The sequence below is a fragment of the Sminthopsis crassicaudata genome, chromosome 2, assembly GCF_048593235.1.
Source record: "Sminthopsis crassicaudata isolate SCR6 chromosome 2, ASM4859323v1, whole genome shotgun sequence".
Taxonomy (NCBI): domain Eukaryota; kingdom Metazoa; phylum Chordata; class Mammalia; order Dasyuromorphia; family Dasyuridae; genus Sminthopsis; species Sminthopsis crassicaudata.
Window position 1 is genome coordinate 216,895,907 of NC_133618.1, and position 18,905 is coordinate 216,914,811.

At 32.8% G+C, this 18,905-nt stretch overlaps 1 protein-coding gene across 1 annotated transcript in view; it reads left to right on the forward strand.

The window, feature by feature from the left end:
* The first annotated feature begins 879 nt into the window (after positions 1-879).
* Positions 880-18,905, forward strand: part of HSD17B2 (hydroxysteroid 17-beta dehydrogenase 2) — a 94,463-nt gene continuing 76,437 nt past the window's right edge. Inside the window, exon 1 of the mRNA XM_074288229.1 lies at positions 880-1,319. Coding sequence (XP_074144330.1) covers positions 1,040-1,319 — 280 coding nt within the window. The 5' untranslated portion in view covers positions 880-1,039. The remainder of the gene's footprint in view (positions 1,320-18,905) is intronic.

The window sequence follows — 18,905 nt, forward strand, 5'->3', positions numbered from 1 at the left end:
TCTTGAACCTTAGTTTCTTCATTTGTAAAATGGGGAAAATAATGCTTTTGTTGCCTACTTCAGAGACTTGTTGTGAGAATCAAATAAGATTCTATCTGTGAAAACAACTCATAAATTTTAAAATGATGTACAAGTATAAGAAGTTATTATTATTATTATTATTAGTAGTAGTAGTAGTAGTAGTAGTATTAAGATTTATATGTTTGTCTATTAGTTGTCCAAAAATGGAGCGTTGCTAAGGAGGAAACCTTTGTTATATAGTGGAATGGTCTTAATAAAACATAGATCTTGACAAACTCATAGTGTAATAGAAGGAACATTGGACTTTGAGTCAGGAACACTTAAATTCAAATTGTATCTGCATGATCATGAGCAAGTATCTTTAGGAATCATTTGCTTTGTAAAAGGGGTGTGCAATATCCACTTCACAGGGCTTTTGGGTGTCTTAAATGAAACAATATTGTACAAAGAACTTAATAGACGTTAAAGTGCCATTAAAATTTCAGTATGATTATTATATTTGTTCCCTTTTGTGGTGAGACACCTGTATTTGAATTCTGATTTTGAATTCTGAAAATTTGAGTTTTGACTTATATCATCTTGAGTAATTCCCTTCTCCTTTCTAGGTCTCAATTTCTTTGTCTAAAATCAGGGAGGTTGGAATAGAAGCTTGCCAAGGTACCTCACAGACTGAGGTTGCATAGTCCTATGAGCCTGTGGATGGAAAGTGGGTTAGGGCTTGTTGCTGTTTAGGGCTGACTCTGTCAATCATTATCCAGCTAGGGTTATCCCTCCAAAGGTGGAGCAAGAAGGAGCAGAATAAGGGAAGAGGAAGTACTTTGGCCTTTGTATCCCAGTAGACAGGAGTTTAGATAACCCACTTGAAACATTCCCATTTGTGATTTGGCTCAGGCCATGCCCATTCAAGGTGTTGAATTTTTTTTTTCCTGCCTTCACCTCTGTTCACATTGCCTAAGCTGCCTTAGGTGCATGAAGCTTCTGTACACACACAGACACGTATGACCTCCAGGCTTTAAGGATGACTCCTTTCTCTTGGGAACCTGAGCTGCTCCTTTTGAGTGTTACTGTGGTGTTAGGAGGAACAGCTCTGTACAAATTCAAGAGCCAGAGCAAAACCATGAACTCCCCAGTGGTGATCTTTCACTCGGCACTGCTCTGCCTATGGGGAGCCTATTGCTTTTTCAGTTTATCAATCTTTTGGGGTTGGACTCTGTTCTCTATGGCATGTTGCATCTCTTTGGCTTATTCATCCAGTCAAGAAATGTTACCTGTGGATGGGAAAGCTGTGTTGATCACAGGTAAGTGGGGGAAGACCAACGCAGTTCTGGTTAAGGGAAAAACCATATGTTACCTTAACTATAGATCATAAAATTGAGATTGAAATTGAGAAGAGACATTAGAGACTATCTATTCTGAACTCTTTACTTAACAGATGAAAAAACTGAGGCATAGAAGCAAAATGACTTTTCTTATTAAAATAAAAACTATCTTGACATAAATCTAATTTAAATTCTGCTTAGAATATTTTTTTTTTTTTTTGTGGAGCTGTCCCTTGCTATTTTTGATAAATTGTGTGTGTGTGTGTGTGTGTGTGTGTGTGTGTATGTGTGATATGAATTCACTAACTATCTTTTGTGATTACCTCACAATGTTTATAATGCTTTAGTGCCCTTATTCTACCCACAAAAGGTACAGAGGTCCCTCTGAGTACAGATATGATTAATCCTTTAATGATGTATATCAGCAAGTTGAGACTAATTAGTCCTCATGTTTGAGATATGAGCATTTCTGGATATTTCCAAATGTTTACAATTCCATTTAAGTACTGGGCTGAAAACGATTGAAGGAAGAAACTTACTTTACTGCAAGTTTTCAAATTTACTCATTTCCAATTAATTAACTCCTTCTTTTCCTTTTTATCCTTAGCATTTTCCATTTTACTTCAACCTTGAACTTTAAAAACTTTTTTTATTCATTTGAATGGGAATTGTATACATTGATTTTTAGAACTATAGTGGGGTTATCAGCTTTTTCATTCTTTTGTGTTTTTAGCTGCAATTCTGGGCCAGATTAAATTCCTTTGAGTTGTAAAACTGGTTGGTTTGGTTGTAAATTTGAGTCTGGATAGTACCTTAATTAGGATTAACATTACTTAGGATCACCCTTCTTAGCAAAAAACTAAGACTTGAGAAGTAATAACATCACCAACAGTTGAGGTTTCTCTTCTTATGGGTCATCCTTAATGCCAGACAATGAAAGAATGAGATTAGGATAGAGGAAGTTTAGAGCTCTTTGACAATTTACATTGGGATTACTTTTATTTTAATCCAATTATAAAATCCTTGCCACTAAGATTAGTAACCACATTTATCTTAGCAGGAGCAATAATAAATGAGCTTGAATGAAGTTGGCATCAAACTCATTATTTCCCTCAAAAGAGAAAATTAATCTGATTTTTAAAAATATCCATGAATTTGTGACTTCCAATGGAATAAGTGATTCTCAACTGACTTTTCTACTTTTTATCTGGATATTTGTGTACTGTTCATATTCAGCTAAAAATTGCTTGTCTGTTGAACAGAATGGGGATAATGATCTCAAGGGCACAATCTTCAGTGAAAAATAGGATTAAAACTGCTCCTCCCAGGAAAAGTGGTTCAACTTTTGATCTACACTTTTCAGTTCTTTCTCAAAATGCCTAAAAATGAGCAGAAAGGAAGTATAGATAAACAATGCAATTAATTCTCTGACTTGCCTCAATACTAACAAATCAATTTCTAGAGACTAAATTTTTGAACTGATAAATACCAGTTTGAAACAGAAGCATCGCTGTGAATTTGGTACTTAGACTTTCTAGAAAATGATTCTTAAACAAAACCATAGTTGTAGATATAGATGTAGATATAGAGATGGAAAGGACTATAAAGATTATCTAGTTCAAACAACTCCTTTTAAAAATGGGGAAACTAAACAACAGAGGCTGTATGGCTTGTTCAATGTTACACAAAGAGTAAGTGGTAAAACTAGGATTTGAACCCAAGTTCTCTAACTTAAAATGCAAGAAACTTTCATTGCACCACTGCAAAATAGACGATAGCAGAATATTAGAGTCCAAAAGGATATTATAATTCAATTCTTTTTGATAATTTTCAGGTCACCAGTGGAATTCCTTAGAACTTTCCTGTATTAGAGAACTGGTATCTTCCCTTTCAGTGCTCAGTTGGATCTAGAATCTGTTCAAAGGCTCCATTACTTTTCCTGGCTCTTACATATTTTTAAAGTTTATTTATATCTTTTAATTTATTTTATTCTGAACTTAAGAAATAAAACAAGCATTTCTATAACATAATAGAATATAAAAGAAAGATGATCATAACTTTGTTATATATTGAAAAGGAATAGCAAGTAGTATATAATAGTTTCAGGTATCAGAAGTAACCTTCCCCCACCCCTTATTTTTCCCTACCCTACCATGGCTGACATTAGACACAAATATGTATATCTAGATATCTAGAGATATATACATATATATGTAAAATTATTCTATACATACTTTTAATTATCAGATCTTTCTCTGGATGCAGATAGCATCTTTCTTCATTTGTCCTTTGCAGTTAATTTGGGATTTATAATAGACAAAATAACTTATTTGCTCAATGTTATTTAAAAAAAAATATTGTTGTTATAATATTCAGTGTTATCTTGGGCCTGCTCATTTCACTCTTCATTATTTAATGCAAGTCAATTCATGTTTTTCCAAGATCATAGAACTCATCATTTCTTATAGCATAGTAGTATTCTATCAGAATATATTACTTGTTTAGTCATTCCCCAATTGATGCCCAAGGGCATCCCTGAAACTTCTAGTTCTTTGCCGCCACAAAAAGAGCTACTATAAATATTTAATCATTTAAATTATTTTCCTTTTCTCCCAATCTTCTTGGGAAACAGACCTTATAGTGGTATTGCTGGGACAAAGGATTAGGCAATAACTCTTTGGGCATAATTCTATATTTCTTTCCAAAATGGTTGGATCAGTTCACAATTCCATCAATAGTGAATTATTTTTTCTATAGTGAATAAATTTTTCTATATTCCCTCCAACATTTGTCACTTTATACCCTTCAATCATTTTAGCCAACCTGATATGTATAAAAGGATATTTCAAGACTATTTTAATTGGCATTTGTTTAATTAATAATGATTTAGAAAATTTTTTTGTAAAATTAAAATTGTTTTGATTTCTTCATTGGAAAGCCAACTGAACATATCCTTTGACTATTTATCAATGTGGGAATGACTTATAGATCTTAGAGAGTTGACAAAGTATATTTGAGATACAAAACCTTTATCTGAAAATCTATTTATAAATTCCCCCTACCTCAATTTTCTGCTTTCTTTTTGATCTTGGCTACATTTGTTTTATTTGAACAAAACTTTTTTGATTTAATGTAATCAAAATTATCATCTCACAAAATTATTATACCTCACATGCTCTCTATCTCTTCTTTACTACTAACTTGTTTTCCTGTTTGATAGATAACATATTCTCATTTTTCTCATAATTTTCTCATAATATCTTTCTTTATATCTAGGTCATGTATCTATTTTCATCTTATCTTAGTAAATAGTGAAAGATATTGATCTACGCCTAATTTCTGTCAGACTACTCTCTGGTTTTACCAATAATTTTAGACAAATAATGAATATATATATATATATATATATATATATATATATATATATATATATATATATATATATGTGTGTGTGTGTGTGTGTGTGTGTGTGTGTGTGTGTGTGTGTGTGTGGCTATTTAATGACTACTTAGAGGATAGTCCTGCTGGCACCGGGGGTTCATCAAATTACAGAATCTTAGTTAAAAGAGACCTTAGAAAACATTTAGTCCAACAATGCTCAAACAGAAATTCATTCTAAGTCACCCCTGACTTTAAACCTCTGTCTAAATTCCCCAAATGAAGGGGAACCCACTACCTTCCATAGTTCATTCCATTTTTATACAATTGCTAGTTTTTAGAAAGTTTCCATTTTTCAATTCTAAATATGCCTTTTTTCAATTCCCTCAAATCCCCCAGTATTATTCCTAGTTTTCTCCTCTGCATTCAAACAGAACAAGTCTACTGAACTACATATATGCATTGTCAATGTCTTTCTTTAAATGTGATAGCCAGAATTGAACACGGAGTTCTTGATATGGTCCAACTTGAAGAAAAATAATCACCTCTCTTGTTTGGGCAGCATGCCTCTCTATACAATCTAAAATTATATCAGCTTTTTTTTTTTGGTTATGAAATAATAATGTTAAATCATGCTGACCCTACAATCTGATAACATAATCAGATCTTGTTCACATTGTTATCTATGCCCTCCCCAACCTTGTATTTCACAAGATCATTTTTGGAACCCAAGTTCCAAATTAAATTTTATCTTTTTTAGATTCAGCTCTTTTTTCTAATCTATTGTGATCTTTTGGGTTCTAACACTATCATCTGTCATGTTAGCTATCATTTTCGGGTTTGTTGAATAAATCATTTATTCCCTTACTAAAATCATTGAAAAAAATATTGATTAACATAGAGCCAAGGATAGCCTGCTAATTGCACTAAAAGCCTATCTCCAAGTTGACATGGCCCCATTCTTTAGGTTGGATAATTCACCAGTTCTGAATCTGCATGACTGAATTATCATCTATTCTTTTTTTTTTTTTTTTAGTCCACAAGTCAATTTGCTAAAAATTTAGATATAGTGACAATATGGTAATGTACCTTTGATCTTATCAAAAAAGATGATGAATCTAGCCTGACCTATTTTATTTTCTTTCTAAATGCTCACAGACCACTCTTTCTATTATTTCTCAACCATATCCAAGCCATGCTGTCTTATTTATGACTTCTACTTTCACTCTGCTTTCCAACTAAAGTTCTGAAAAGAGTCGTCAAATTTATACCACCATTCCTGGAAAGGACACAGTGAACCTTAAAGTAAATGCTTACCAATCAGAATCCAGAGTTTTAGGGGTTTGGGTCCAGGTTTCTGGGGGAGGTATAAACTTGAGAGTGGAAAGTCAGGATGGCAAGGAGTCATCAGGAAGCACTGGCTTATTAGTTCACTATGTTTCTATGCATTTTCTATGCTATTGTAATCACGTTTCTTTGCATCGTTAGAATATCATTCTTCAGTATGTCCCATCCTTCCTTGTTGACTTCCTCTTTAGAATTTTAGCCCATTATATCTTATCCATCCTTTCTTTAAACTCTTAGAAATTTCTCACTAAATGTGGGGAGCATTTCATTTATTTATTTTTAAAAATTAATATTTTATTGCCCCCAATTACATGTAAAAACAACTTTTAATATTCCTTTTAGAAATTGAATTCCAAAATCTCTGCCTCCTGCTTCACTATCTCTCATTGACAAGGCAAGCAATTTGATATAGATTATACATGTACATGTTTTTCCATATTAGTTATATTATGAAAGAAAACAAAGACAAAAGTAAAAAAATCCAAGAAAAATAAAGTTAAAAAAAAGTTTACTGCAATTGCATTTAGACAACATCAGTTCTTTCTTTTGCGATGGACAGCATTTTTATCATGAGTCCTTTCTAATTGTTTAGGGTCATTATATTGCTAAGGAGAGCTAAGTTAATCATCTTACAATGTTGCTGCTACTCTGTACAATGTTCTCCTAGTTCTACTCATTGTTTTTTGCATCAGTTCATGCAAGTGTCTCCAAGTTTTCTTAAAGCATGGAACTCATTATTTCTCATATTATAATATATTCCATTACAATCATATAGCAGATTATTTAGTCATTCCCCAATTTTCAATGCTTTGCCCACAGAAAAGAGCTGCTATAAATATTTGGGCATAGTTTTAAATTGTATAATGTATAATGATTGAATTAGTTCACAATTCTTCTAACAGTGCACTAGTGTTTCAATTTTCCCACATCCCCTTCAACATGTGCAAAAGTACTTCAGAATTATTTAAATTTGTGTTTCTCCAATCAGTAGTGGTTTGGAAAATTTTATTTTCATATGGCTATAAATAATCTTGATTGTTGTATCTAAAAACTGCTCATATTTTTGGATCATTTGTCAGTTGGAAAATGGATTTTATTTTTACAAATTTGATTCATTTCCCTACATATTCACATTATGATGTTTTTTATCAAAGAAACTTGCTTCCAAATTTTTTCAGTTATGATTGCTATTTCCCTTTATTCTTTCTCTCCTGTTTATTCTATTTTGTCTCACCTTTCACCTGTCATTCCTCAAGAATGTTTTGCTTCCAACCACTGCCTCCCCCTTCTTTCTCTAATTCCTATTCCCCCTACTTTCCTGTATGGAAAGATAGATTATTCTCTCTTTGACCAATTCCAATGAAAGTAAACTTCAAGAATTCCCTCCTTCTGGAGGGCATTTTAGAGTAAGCCCCGATTTCCTTTTGTTCTCAATCATGAATTCTAGTACTAAGTGATAACTCTCACCCAAGAATATCATTAAATAGACTTCTTCACTGTCCCACTGGGACATTTCACTTTTGCCCACTTGCTTCTTCTATTTCTCCCACTGGGAATGCTATCCTTAATCCCTAAACAGGTTTCTACCTTTTCTTCAAGATGCATCTTAGAGCCTGTCTTTCTATGGAGTATTTCCCAAGTATTTCAGGTTCATCAATCTACTTTTCTGAACTTCCTACAATACTTGATCTGATCCCAAGGTGTAGCATTCCATGATGTATAATGTGTGTGTGTGTGTGTGTGTGTGTGTGTGTGTGTGTGTGTGTGTACTCTTAGGTAAGCTACTACTTATCAGTAGATAGAACACTGAGTCTGAGACAGAAAGACCCAAATGTGATCCCAACCCTCACTAGTTATATGATCTTATCTGCCTCAGTTTCCTCATCTATAATGTCTTCCATGCACTCCAAATGTGCTTGTGGTATCATGCTTTATGTCTAAATTACTTACCCATTTGGACCTGATATTGAAATCTATACTTGGTTTCTGTTAGAGTACTTTCTACTTTTCCTAGCATTTTTTGGCAAATAATGAGCTCTTGCTCCAGTAGCTGGGTTCTTTAGGTTTATCAAACACTAGACTACTGTATTCATTTGCTTCTTGATACCTAATTATTAATTTTGCTTAATATTATATACCTAATCTAATTTGATATGAATTATACATGCAATCTACTCCATTGATAACTCTATTTCTTATCCAGTACCAAATTGTTCTGATAATTACTGCTTTATAATATAGTTTGAGTCCTGGTATTGCTAGGCTTTCTTCCTTCACATTTTTTCATTGATTCTGATAGTCTTGATCTTTTATTTCTAGTGATGAATTTTTTTATTTTTTTCTATATTTATAAAGTAATTTTTGGTGGTTTCACTGATATGGCATAGAATAAGCAAATTAATTTAAGTAATATTGCCATTTTTATCATGTTGCTGGCCTAACCATGAGCAATTAATATTTCTCTAATTATTTAAATCTGTTTTTATTTATACAAAGTGTTTTTTAATTGTTTTCATATTGTTCCTGTGTGTTTCTTGACAAGTATTTTATACTATCTGCAATTTTAAATGGAATTTCTTTTTCTATCTCTTCCTTCTGGGTTTCATTGGTAATATATAGAAATGCTATTGATTTCTGTGAATTTATTTTTGTCCTATAACTTTGCTAAAATTGTTGTTTCTATTGTTTTTTTTTTTTTTTTTGATTCTCTAAGGTTTTCTAAATATACCATCATATTTTCTACAAAGAGTGGTGGTTTTATTTATTTGTTTATTCTTATTCTTTCAATTTCTTTTTTTTTCTTATTGCTATGTAGTTATATTTCTAATACAATATTGAAAAATAATGGTGATAATGGACATCCTTACATCTTATTGGAAAGGTTTTGAATTGATCCCCATTGAAGAAAATGCTTCTTCTTAATTTAGACAGATACTACTTATTGTTTTAAGAAAAGCTCCATTTATTCTTATGCTTTTTAGTTGTTTTAATAAGATTGGGTGGTTTTTTTCTTAAAAAAGCTTTTTCCACATCTAATGATATCATATAACTTTTGTTGTTTGGTCATTAATATCGTCAATTTTGTTTATATTTTCCTAATATTGAAGCAACCCTCCATTCCTGGTATAAATTTAGCCTGGTCAAAATACATGATTTTTGTGGTATATTCCTGTAATCTTTTATGAAAATTTCTAATTTAAATTTTTACAAAAAATTTAAAATCTGTTAACACTGCTTTGGCCAACAAGGCTCTTTAAAACTTCAGACAATATCAGAAAAAGGAATAGAAAGCCCAATGGGAAATTTCTGTTCCTCTTCCTCCCTGACCATGAGTCTGTTTAAAGGAGGGCAGATCTTGTCATTGACCCTCAAGAGGAACATATAGAGAGCTAGAGAAGGTCTACAAGGTTGAATGCCAGATAATTATTTTATTTTATTTATTTTGGGCCATAGAAACATGTGAAGCTGTCAACATACTAAGATTTAAAAGATGTATAATCTATAGCAGTTAAGAGCTTCTGTAGTAATGAAATTTTAGATATTTTAAAGTATTGAACAAAAAATTTCAGAGGAAAAAAAACAGTGGATTAGCCAGGGAGAATTCATATGGGAAGAAACAATCTTTCTTTACCTCCCTCCAAAACAACAACAACAATGATTTCTCATGAGTATGGAAAAATGGCAGCTGAGAAATATCCACACAGTCTCAATAAGATGAGCAAAGGTTTACTGACTGACTCCTGGAGTGCTAGAAGAAAGAGGCTCCTCTAGAGAGAGAAAAGTTTAAAGTAAACAGAAGGGAACAAGATTTCCCCCAGCAAACAGAAATTTTATTAAATCCATTATCAGGAGAGTGAAAATAAAAGATTTAGAAATAGAGGTAATGGAACTATGAGTAACACATGGACATGAAGTTATTTGGAGGCCATTCTTAATTTTTAAGGATGATATGAAGGAGTAAAGCCATGCCATATTTCAAATATTATCCTCTAGTATTTCCATTAGAAAAAGGATCTGGAGCTGATTATATAATGAGTTCATCATATTTAGAACTGGAGGGGACCTTATAGCTCATCTGGTCTTATAACCTTTTCATTTTGCAGATAATGAAATCACGTTCCCATGAGGTTAAGATAGATTTGCATATTTATTTGCATTTACTATAGATTCTTCAGTCTTTCTTATGCACCTTGGTAATAATTTTAGTTAATATATTTTATAGAACAGGTTCTCTATTTCTTTTTGGTAATTTGGGCTTCATTGAGGCTTGTATGTGACAAGCTGCCTCTATTCTGGTTATATGCACTCCTCCAGTCTAGAACTTAGCCCTCTCCTTTACCTCAAATTTCCTAAATATTTATAATCTGGAAAACATCATGATTCATGCTCTGTTTAACCAGATCTCCTAGACAATCTCTGGTATCTTTTTGTCCATCCTACCATAAGTGGAGAACCATTTTCAGTGCATTTGAGCGAAACCTCATGCCTCATAAATTTCCTGACCATAACTAATCTAAGGAATTATTATCCTGCCCTTATATCTATACAACTGGAACAAATGTCAAGAATGTTATCACTTAAGAAGGTTGAGTTCAGAGGGTGATTTTTCACATTATCAACTTAGAGAGCAGGTTCTCTACTTCTCTCTGGTAATTTGGGCTTCACTGAGACTTGTATGTGACAAGCTGCCTCTGTTCTGGTTAAATGCCCTCCTTCAGCTTAGAATTTAGCCCTCTCCTTTTCCTCAACTTATTTATAATCTGGAAAATTCTGTGCTTCATGCTCAGTTTAACCAGATCTCCTAGCAATCTCTGGTATCTTTGTCCAAATCCTACCATAAGTGGAGAACCATTTTCAGTGTATCTGAGTGAAACCTTATGCCTCATAAATTTCCTGATCACTGTCTAATCATTGAATTAATTTAAGGAATTATTATCATGCCCTTATGCTCATACAACTGGAACAAATGTCAAGAATAAATTATCATGAGGTGGAGCCAAGATGGCAGAGATGACACATGTTTCTCTCTGACCTTCTCCTACAATTTTCAGACTAATTAAGCAAATGCAGCTTCTGAATTAGCTCTGGACCAGTAGAAACCACAAATATTGGGAGTGCAACAAATTACCAGCAGAAGATAATTTCAAAGATCGCCAGAAAAGGTCTGTTTCAATTGGAAACAGGAGGGAGGCAGCAAAGCACAAGCTGCTTAGCACAAACACCAGAGCAAACAGGGCAGAGTCCTGGGGTGGTGTGGACTCCACAGGATAGTGTGGACTCTGTGGGGCAGTACAGACTCTGCGGAGTGGAGAATCTCTGGGGAGGAATCTATAGCAGCAGAGTTGGTGACTCTGACCTGGAAAACATCTAACTTAAACACAAAGGTTAATATTGAACCCCCAAATGCCAGAATCTCATGGGGCATGGAAACACCCATCCAGCAATGGTAGTGAGTCAACACTGACCCAGCACAATGGAGGCTGCTTATAGAGTAAGCTGCTGCTTGTAGAGGAAGCTTGGAAAACCTCCCCTTCCCTAAAAGCAGACCTTAACTTAAAAAAATTGAGTGAAAAAGTAAAGAGAACTCTGATGATAGACAGCCTCTATGATGAAAGAGAAGAACAGATATAAAAACTTGAGGAAACTAAAGACAGATTGTCTCTAGATGAAACCCCAAAAGGTAATATAACCTGATCCCCATCACACAAGGCTCTCCTAGAAGAAATTAAAAAGGATCTTAAAAGAGAGCTAGTCCTAAGATTCAGTTGTTATATTTCCACTGTGAGAATTTACACCTTGGAAATCATAAAATGTTATGAATAAAGGGCTCAATTTTAGAGAGAGAGAGAGAGAGAGAGAGAGAGAGAGAGAGAGAGAGAGAGAGAGAATGGGGAAAGGAGATGAAAACTTTGCAAGAGGGTTTAGAAAAGGCATTAAAAGATAGGTTTAATAAAATGGAAAAATAAAATAACTCCCAGAAAAACAGAATTTGTGAAATAGAAAAAGAAAATAACTCCTTAAAAATAGAATTTGTGAAATGAAAAAAGAAAATAATTCCTTAAAAACAGAATTTGTGAAAAGGAAAAATTCCATAGAACACAACAATTCATTTAAAAATTCAATTGGATTATTACAAAAAGAAATTTAAAAAATAAAGAAAATAATTCACTAAAATTCAGAATTGAACAAATGGGGATGAATGACTCAATGAGATAACAAGAATCAGTCAAGCAAAACCAAAAAAAAAAAAAAAAAAAAAAAAAAGTAAAATACCTAATTGTGGAAACAATTGACCTGAAAAATAGATCTAGGAGAGACAGTCTAAAGATTATTGGACTCTCTAAAATCCATGATGAAAAAAAGAGCCTAAACATTATTTTTGAGGAAATCATCAAAGGAAACTGTCCAGATGTCATAGAATCAGAAGATAAAAGAATTCACTGAATGCTTCCTGAAAGAGACCCCCAAAATTAAAATTCCAAGGGATATCATAGCTAAATTTCAGAACCATCAGACCAAGGAAAAAACATTATAAACAGCCAGAAAGAAACAATTCAAATACCAAGGAACCACAATAAGGATTACTCAGGACCTAGAAGCTTCCACTTTAAAAAATTGAAGGGCCTGGAATCTGATATTCCGAAAGGCAAAGGAACTTGGAATGCAGTCAAGAATAAATTACCCTGCTAAATTGAGTATTTTCTTTCAAGGAAAAAGATGGACAATATATGAAACATGTGAATTCCATTTACTTATTTATTGTTTTGTTTTGCTAAGGCAATTGGGGTTAAGTGACTTGCCTAGGGTCACACTACTAGGAAGTGGTAAGTATCTGAGACCAGATTTAAACTCAGCTCCTCCTGACTTCAGGGTTGGTGCTGTATCAACTGCACCACATAGCTGCCCCAATTCCATTTATTTTTTATGAAAAGACCAGAGCTAAACAAAAAATTTGACCTCCAAATATAGAACTCAAGAGAAACATAAAGAGGCAAAAAGAAAAAAAAAAAAAACTCTTGAGAACTATTTCTGTTATGGGTATACATAAAGAATACATGGATAATCTCATTTTACTGTTACAATATAAAAAAGAAATTAGAAGTGGAAAGAGAATTGTAATAGAAAAAAGGGGAAAATGGAGGTAAAATAAGAGAAATTACATCTCAGGACAATTCAAAGAAAAGCTATTATAATTGAGGGAAAGAAGGGAGTGTGATGAATATTGTGTGAATCTTAGTCTCATCAGATTATATATATTAGATATATTTGGTTTCACTGAGAAACTTCTGTCACCTTATAGAAAAGTGGTAGGGGAAAGCAAAAAGGGAAAGGGTAGGCTAAATAGAAAGAAAAATGCAATCAAAATTACATTCCATAAGAGGCTATGAGAAAATATACCAAAAAGTAATTGGACACTAAGTAATCTCATCCTAAAGAATGAATGGGTGACAAGAAGTTATCGAGCTGTGCATACCTTTTGATCCAGCAGTGCTACTACTGGGCTTATATCCCAAAGAGATACTAAAGAGGGGAAAGGGACCTGTATGTGCCAAAATGTTTGTGGCAGCCCTTTTCGTAGTGGCTAGAAACTGGAAGATGAATGGATGTCCATCAATTGGAGAATGGTTGGGTAATTTATGGTATATGAAGGCTATGGAATATTATTACTCTGTAAGAAATGACCAGCAGGATGAATTCAGAAATGCTTGGAGAGACTTGCATGAACTGATGCTGAGTGAAATGAGCAGAACCAGAAGATCACTATACACTTCAACAACAATACTGTATGAGGACGTATTCTGATGGAAGTGAATATCTTCAACATAAAGAAGATCCAACTCACTTCCAGCTGATCAATGATGGACAGAAACAACTACACCCAGAGAAGGAACACTGGGAATTGAATGTAAAATATTAGCACTACTGTCTATCTACCCGGGTTACTTATATCTTCAGAATCCAATACTTAAGGTGCAACAAGAAAATTGGATTTACACACATATATTGTATCTAGGTTATACTGTAACACATGTAAAATGTATGAGATTGCCTGTAATCTAGGGGAGGGAGTAGAGGGAGGGAGGGGAAAATTTGGAAAAATGAATACAAGGGATAATGTTATAAAAAATTACTCATGTATATATACTGTCAAAAAAATTTATAATTATAAAATTAATAATAAAAAAAGAATGAATGGGTGAAACAGCAAATCACAGACATACTTAATAACTTCACCCAACAAAATGACAATGATGACATGTCTTACCAAAATGTGTGGGATACAGCCAAAGTGATAATAAGGGGAAATTTCATTTCTCTAGAGGCCTACTTGCATAAAATAGAGAAAGAGAAGGTCAATTAATTGGGCTTGCAACTAAAAATGCTAGAAAAGGAACAAATTAAAGACCCACAGACAAACACTAAACTTGAAATTCTAAAAGTAAAAGAAGAGATTAATAAAATTAAAAATAAAAAACCTATTGAATTAATTAATAATTAATTAATTAATAAAACTAAGAGTTGGTTCTATGAAAAAAACAATAAAATAGACAAACCCTTAGTAAATCTGAAAGGAAAGAAGAAAATCAAATTGTTAGTCTTAAAAATGAAAAGGGAAAACTCACCACTAATGAAGAGGAAATTAGAGCAATAATTAGGAGTTACTTTGCCCATCTTTATGCCAATAAATTTGAGAACTTAAATGAAATGGAAGAATACCTTCAAAAATATAGCTTGCCAGATTAACAGAGGAAGAAGTAAATAATCCAAACAGTCCCATTTTAGAAAAAGAAATAGAACAAGCTATTAACCAACTCCCTAAGAAAAAATCCCCAGGACCAGATGGGTTTACAAGTGAATTCTACCAAACATTTAAAGAACAATTAGCACCAATGCTATATAAACTATTCGAAAAAATAGGGATTGAAGGAGCCCTACCATACTCCTTTTATGACACAGATATGGTAGTGATACCTAAACCAGATAGGTTGAAAAAAGAGAAAGAAAATTATAGACCAATCTCACTAATGAATATTGATGGTAAAATCTTAAATAAAATATTAGCAAAAAGATTACAGAAAATAATCCACAGGATAATACACTATGACCAAATAGGATTTATACCAGGAATGTAGGCTGGTTCAATATTAGGAAAACTCTTAGCATAATTGACTATATCAATAACCAAATTAACAAAAACCATATGATCATCTCAATAGATGCAGAAAAAGCATTTGATAAAATCCAACATCCATTCATAATAAAAACACTTGAGAGGATAGGAATAAATGGACTTTTCCTTAAAATAGTCAGGAGCATATATTTAAAACTGTCAGTAAGCATCATATGTAATGGCCAAAAACTGGAACTTTTCTCAGTAAGATCAGGAGTAAAACAAGGTTGCCCACTATCACTATTGTTATTCATTATTGTATTAGAAATGCTAATCTCGGCAATAAGATTCGAGAAAGTGATTAAAGGAATTAGAGTAAGTAACGAAGAAACCAAACTGTCACTCTTTGCAGATGATATGATGGTATACTTAGAGAATCCCAGAGATTCTATTAAAAAGCTATTAGAAATAACTCATAACTTTAGCAAAGTTGCACATACTAAATAAATCCACACAAATCTTCAGCATTTTTATACATTACCAAACAAAATCTAACAGCAAGAGATACAAAGAGAAATTTCATTCAAACTAACGGACGATAGCATAAAATATTTGGGAATCTATCTACCAAAGGAAAGTCAGGAATTATATGAGCAAAATTACAAAACACTTTCCAAACAAATAAAGTCAGATTTAAATAACTAGAAAAATATTAAGTGCTCTTGGATAGGCCAAGTGAATATAATAAAGATGACAATATTCCCTAAACTAATCTATTTATTTAGTGCTATACCAATCAGACTCCCAAGAAGCTATTTTAATGACCTAGAAAAAATAACAACAAAGTTCATATGGAAAAACAAAAGATGGAGAATTTCAAGGGATTAATGAAAAAAAAAAAATCAAATGAAGGTGTCCTATCTGTACCTGATCCAGAACTATATTATAAAGCAGCAGTTACCAAAACCATTTGGTATTGGCTAAAAAACAGATTAGTTAATCATGGAATAGGTTAGGTTCACAAGACAAAATAGTCAATAACTACATCAATCTAGTGTTTGACAAACCCAAAGATCCCAACTTTGGGGATAAGAATTCATTATTCCACAAAAACTGCTGGGAAAACTGGAAATTAGTATGGCAGAGATTGGACCCACACTTAACACTATATACCAAGATAAGATTAAAATGGGTCCATGATTTGATATAAAGAACAAAATCATAAATAAATTAGAGGAATATAGGATAGTTTACTTCTCAGACTTGTGGAGGAAGAAGGAATTTGTGACCAAAGAAGAACTAGAGATCATTATCAATCCCAAAATAGAAAATTTTAATTACATCAAATTAAAAGGCCTTTGTACAAACAAAACTAATGTAAGCAAAATTAGAAAGGAAGCAACAAACTGGGAAAACATTTTTACAGTTAAAGGTTCTGATAAATGCCTCATTTCCAAAATATATAGAGAATTGATTCTAATTTATAAGAAATCAAGCCATTCTCCAATTGATAAATGGTCAAAGGATATGAACAAACAATTCTCAGATGATGAAACTGAACCTATTTCCACTCATATGAAAGAGTGTTCCAAATCACTATTGATCAGAGAAATGCAAATTAATACCACTACACACCTGTCAGATTAGCTAAAATGACAAAAAAAAAAAATAATAATGATGATGAATGATGGAGGGTATCTGGGAAAACTGGGACATTGATGCATTGTTGGTGGAGTTGTGAATGAATCCAACCATTCTGGAGAGCAATCTGGAATTATGCCCCAAAAGTTATCAAACTGTGCATGCCCTTTGATCCAGCAGTGCTACTACTGGGTTTATATCCCAAAGAAATACTAAAGAAGGGAAAGGGACCTGTATGTACCAAAATATTTGTGGCAGTCCTTTTTGTAGTGGCTAGAAACTGGAAAATGAATGGAGGCAAATCAATTGGAGAATGGTTGGGAATGTTATGGAATATTATTGTTCTGTAAGAAATGACCAGCAGGATAAATACAGAGAGGCTTGGAGAGACTTACATGAACTGATGCTGAGTGAAACGAGGAGAACTAGGAGATCAGTATACACTTCAACAATGATACTGTATGAGAATGTATTCTGATGGAAGTGGGTATCTTTGACAAAGAGAAGATCTAATTCATTTCCAATTGATCAATGATGGACAGAATCAGCTACACTCAGAGAAGGAACACTGGGAAATGAGTGTAAACTGTTTGCATTTTTGTTTTTCTTTCCAGGTTATTTTTACCTTCTGAATCTAATTCTCCCTGTGCAACAAGAGAACTGTTCGGTTCTGCCCACATATATTGTATCTAAGATATACTATAGCATACTTAACATGTATAAGATTGCCTTCCATCTAGGAGAGGGGGTGGAGGGAGGCAAAGGAAAAGTTGGAACAGAAGTGAGTGCAAAGGATAATGTTGTAAAAACTTATCCAGGCATATGTTCTGTCAATAAAAAGTCATAATAATAATAATAATAAAAGTAACATAAAAAAGAACAAATGGGTAAAACAGCAAATCATAGACACAATCAATAATTTCATTCAAGAGAATGATAAAAATGGGACAACATACCAAAATTTGTGGGATGCAGCCAAAGCTGTAATAAAGGGAAATTTCATATCTCTAAATGATTGCTTGCATAAAATAGAGAAAGAAAAGATCAATGACTAAATCAACTAAAAAAAGCTAGAAAAAGAACAAATTTAACCCCCTCATCAAATACCAAACTTGAAATTCTAAAAGTAAAAGGAGAGATCAATAAAATTGAAACTAAAAAGCTTCTGAATTGATAAATAAAACTAAGAGTTAGTTTTATGAAAAAACCAACAAAATAGATAAACCTTTAGTTAATTTGATTAGAAAAAGGGAAGAGGAAAATCAAATTGTTAGGCTCAAAAACGAAAAGGGAATTAATAAAGCAGAAATTAGAGTAATTATTAGGAGTTACTTTGCTCAACTTTATGCCAATAAATTGACAACCTAATTGAAATGTAGGAATACCTACAAAAATATAGATTGCCCAGATTAACAGAAAAGGAAATAAATTATTTAAATAGTTACATTTTAGAAAAAGAAATAGAATAAGCTATTAATCAACTCCCTTAAAAAAAATCCCTAGGACCAGATGGATTTACATGTGAATTCTACAAACATTTAAAGAACAATTAACTTCAGTACTATTATAAACTATTTGAAAAAATAGGGAATGAAAGACTCCTACCAAATTCCTTTCATGACACAGACACAGTACTGATACCTAAAGTAGGTAGGATGAAAACAAAGAAAGACAATTATCAACTTGTCTCCCTAATAAATATTGATGCAAAAATCTTAAATAAAAGATTAGCAAAAGATTATAGAAAATCATCCCCAGGATACTATACCATGACCAAATAAGATTTATACCAGGAATGCAGGGCTGGTTCAATATTTGGAAAACTATTAACATAGTTGACTATATTGATAACCAAATTAACAAAAACCATATGATTATCTCAATAGATGCAGAAAAAGCATTTGAAAAAATCCCTAGTACAGACCAGATCTAAAACTATATTATAAAGCAGTACCATTTTGTACTGGCTAAGAAATAGAGAAGTTGATCAGTGGAATAGGTTAGGTTCACAGAACAAAATAGTCTAGCAATCTAGTATTTGACAAACCTAAAGGCCCTAGCTTTTGGAATAAGAATACACTATTTGA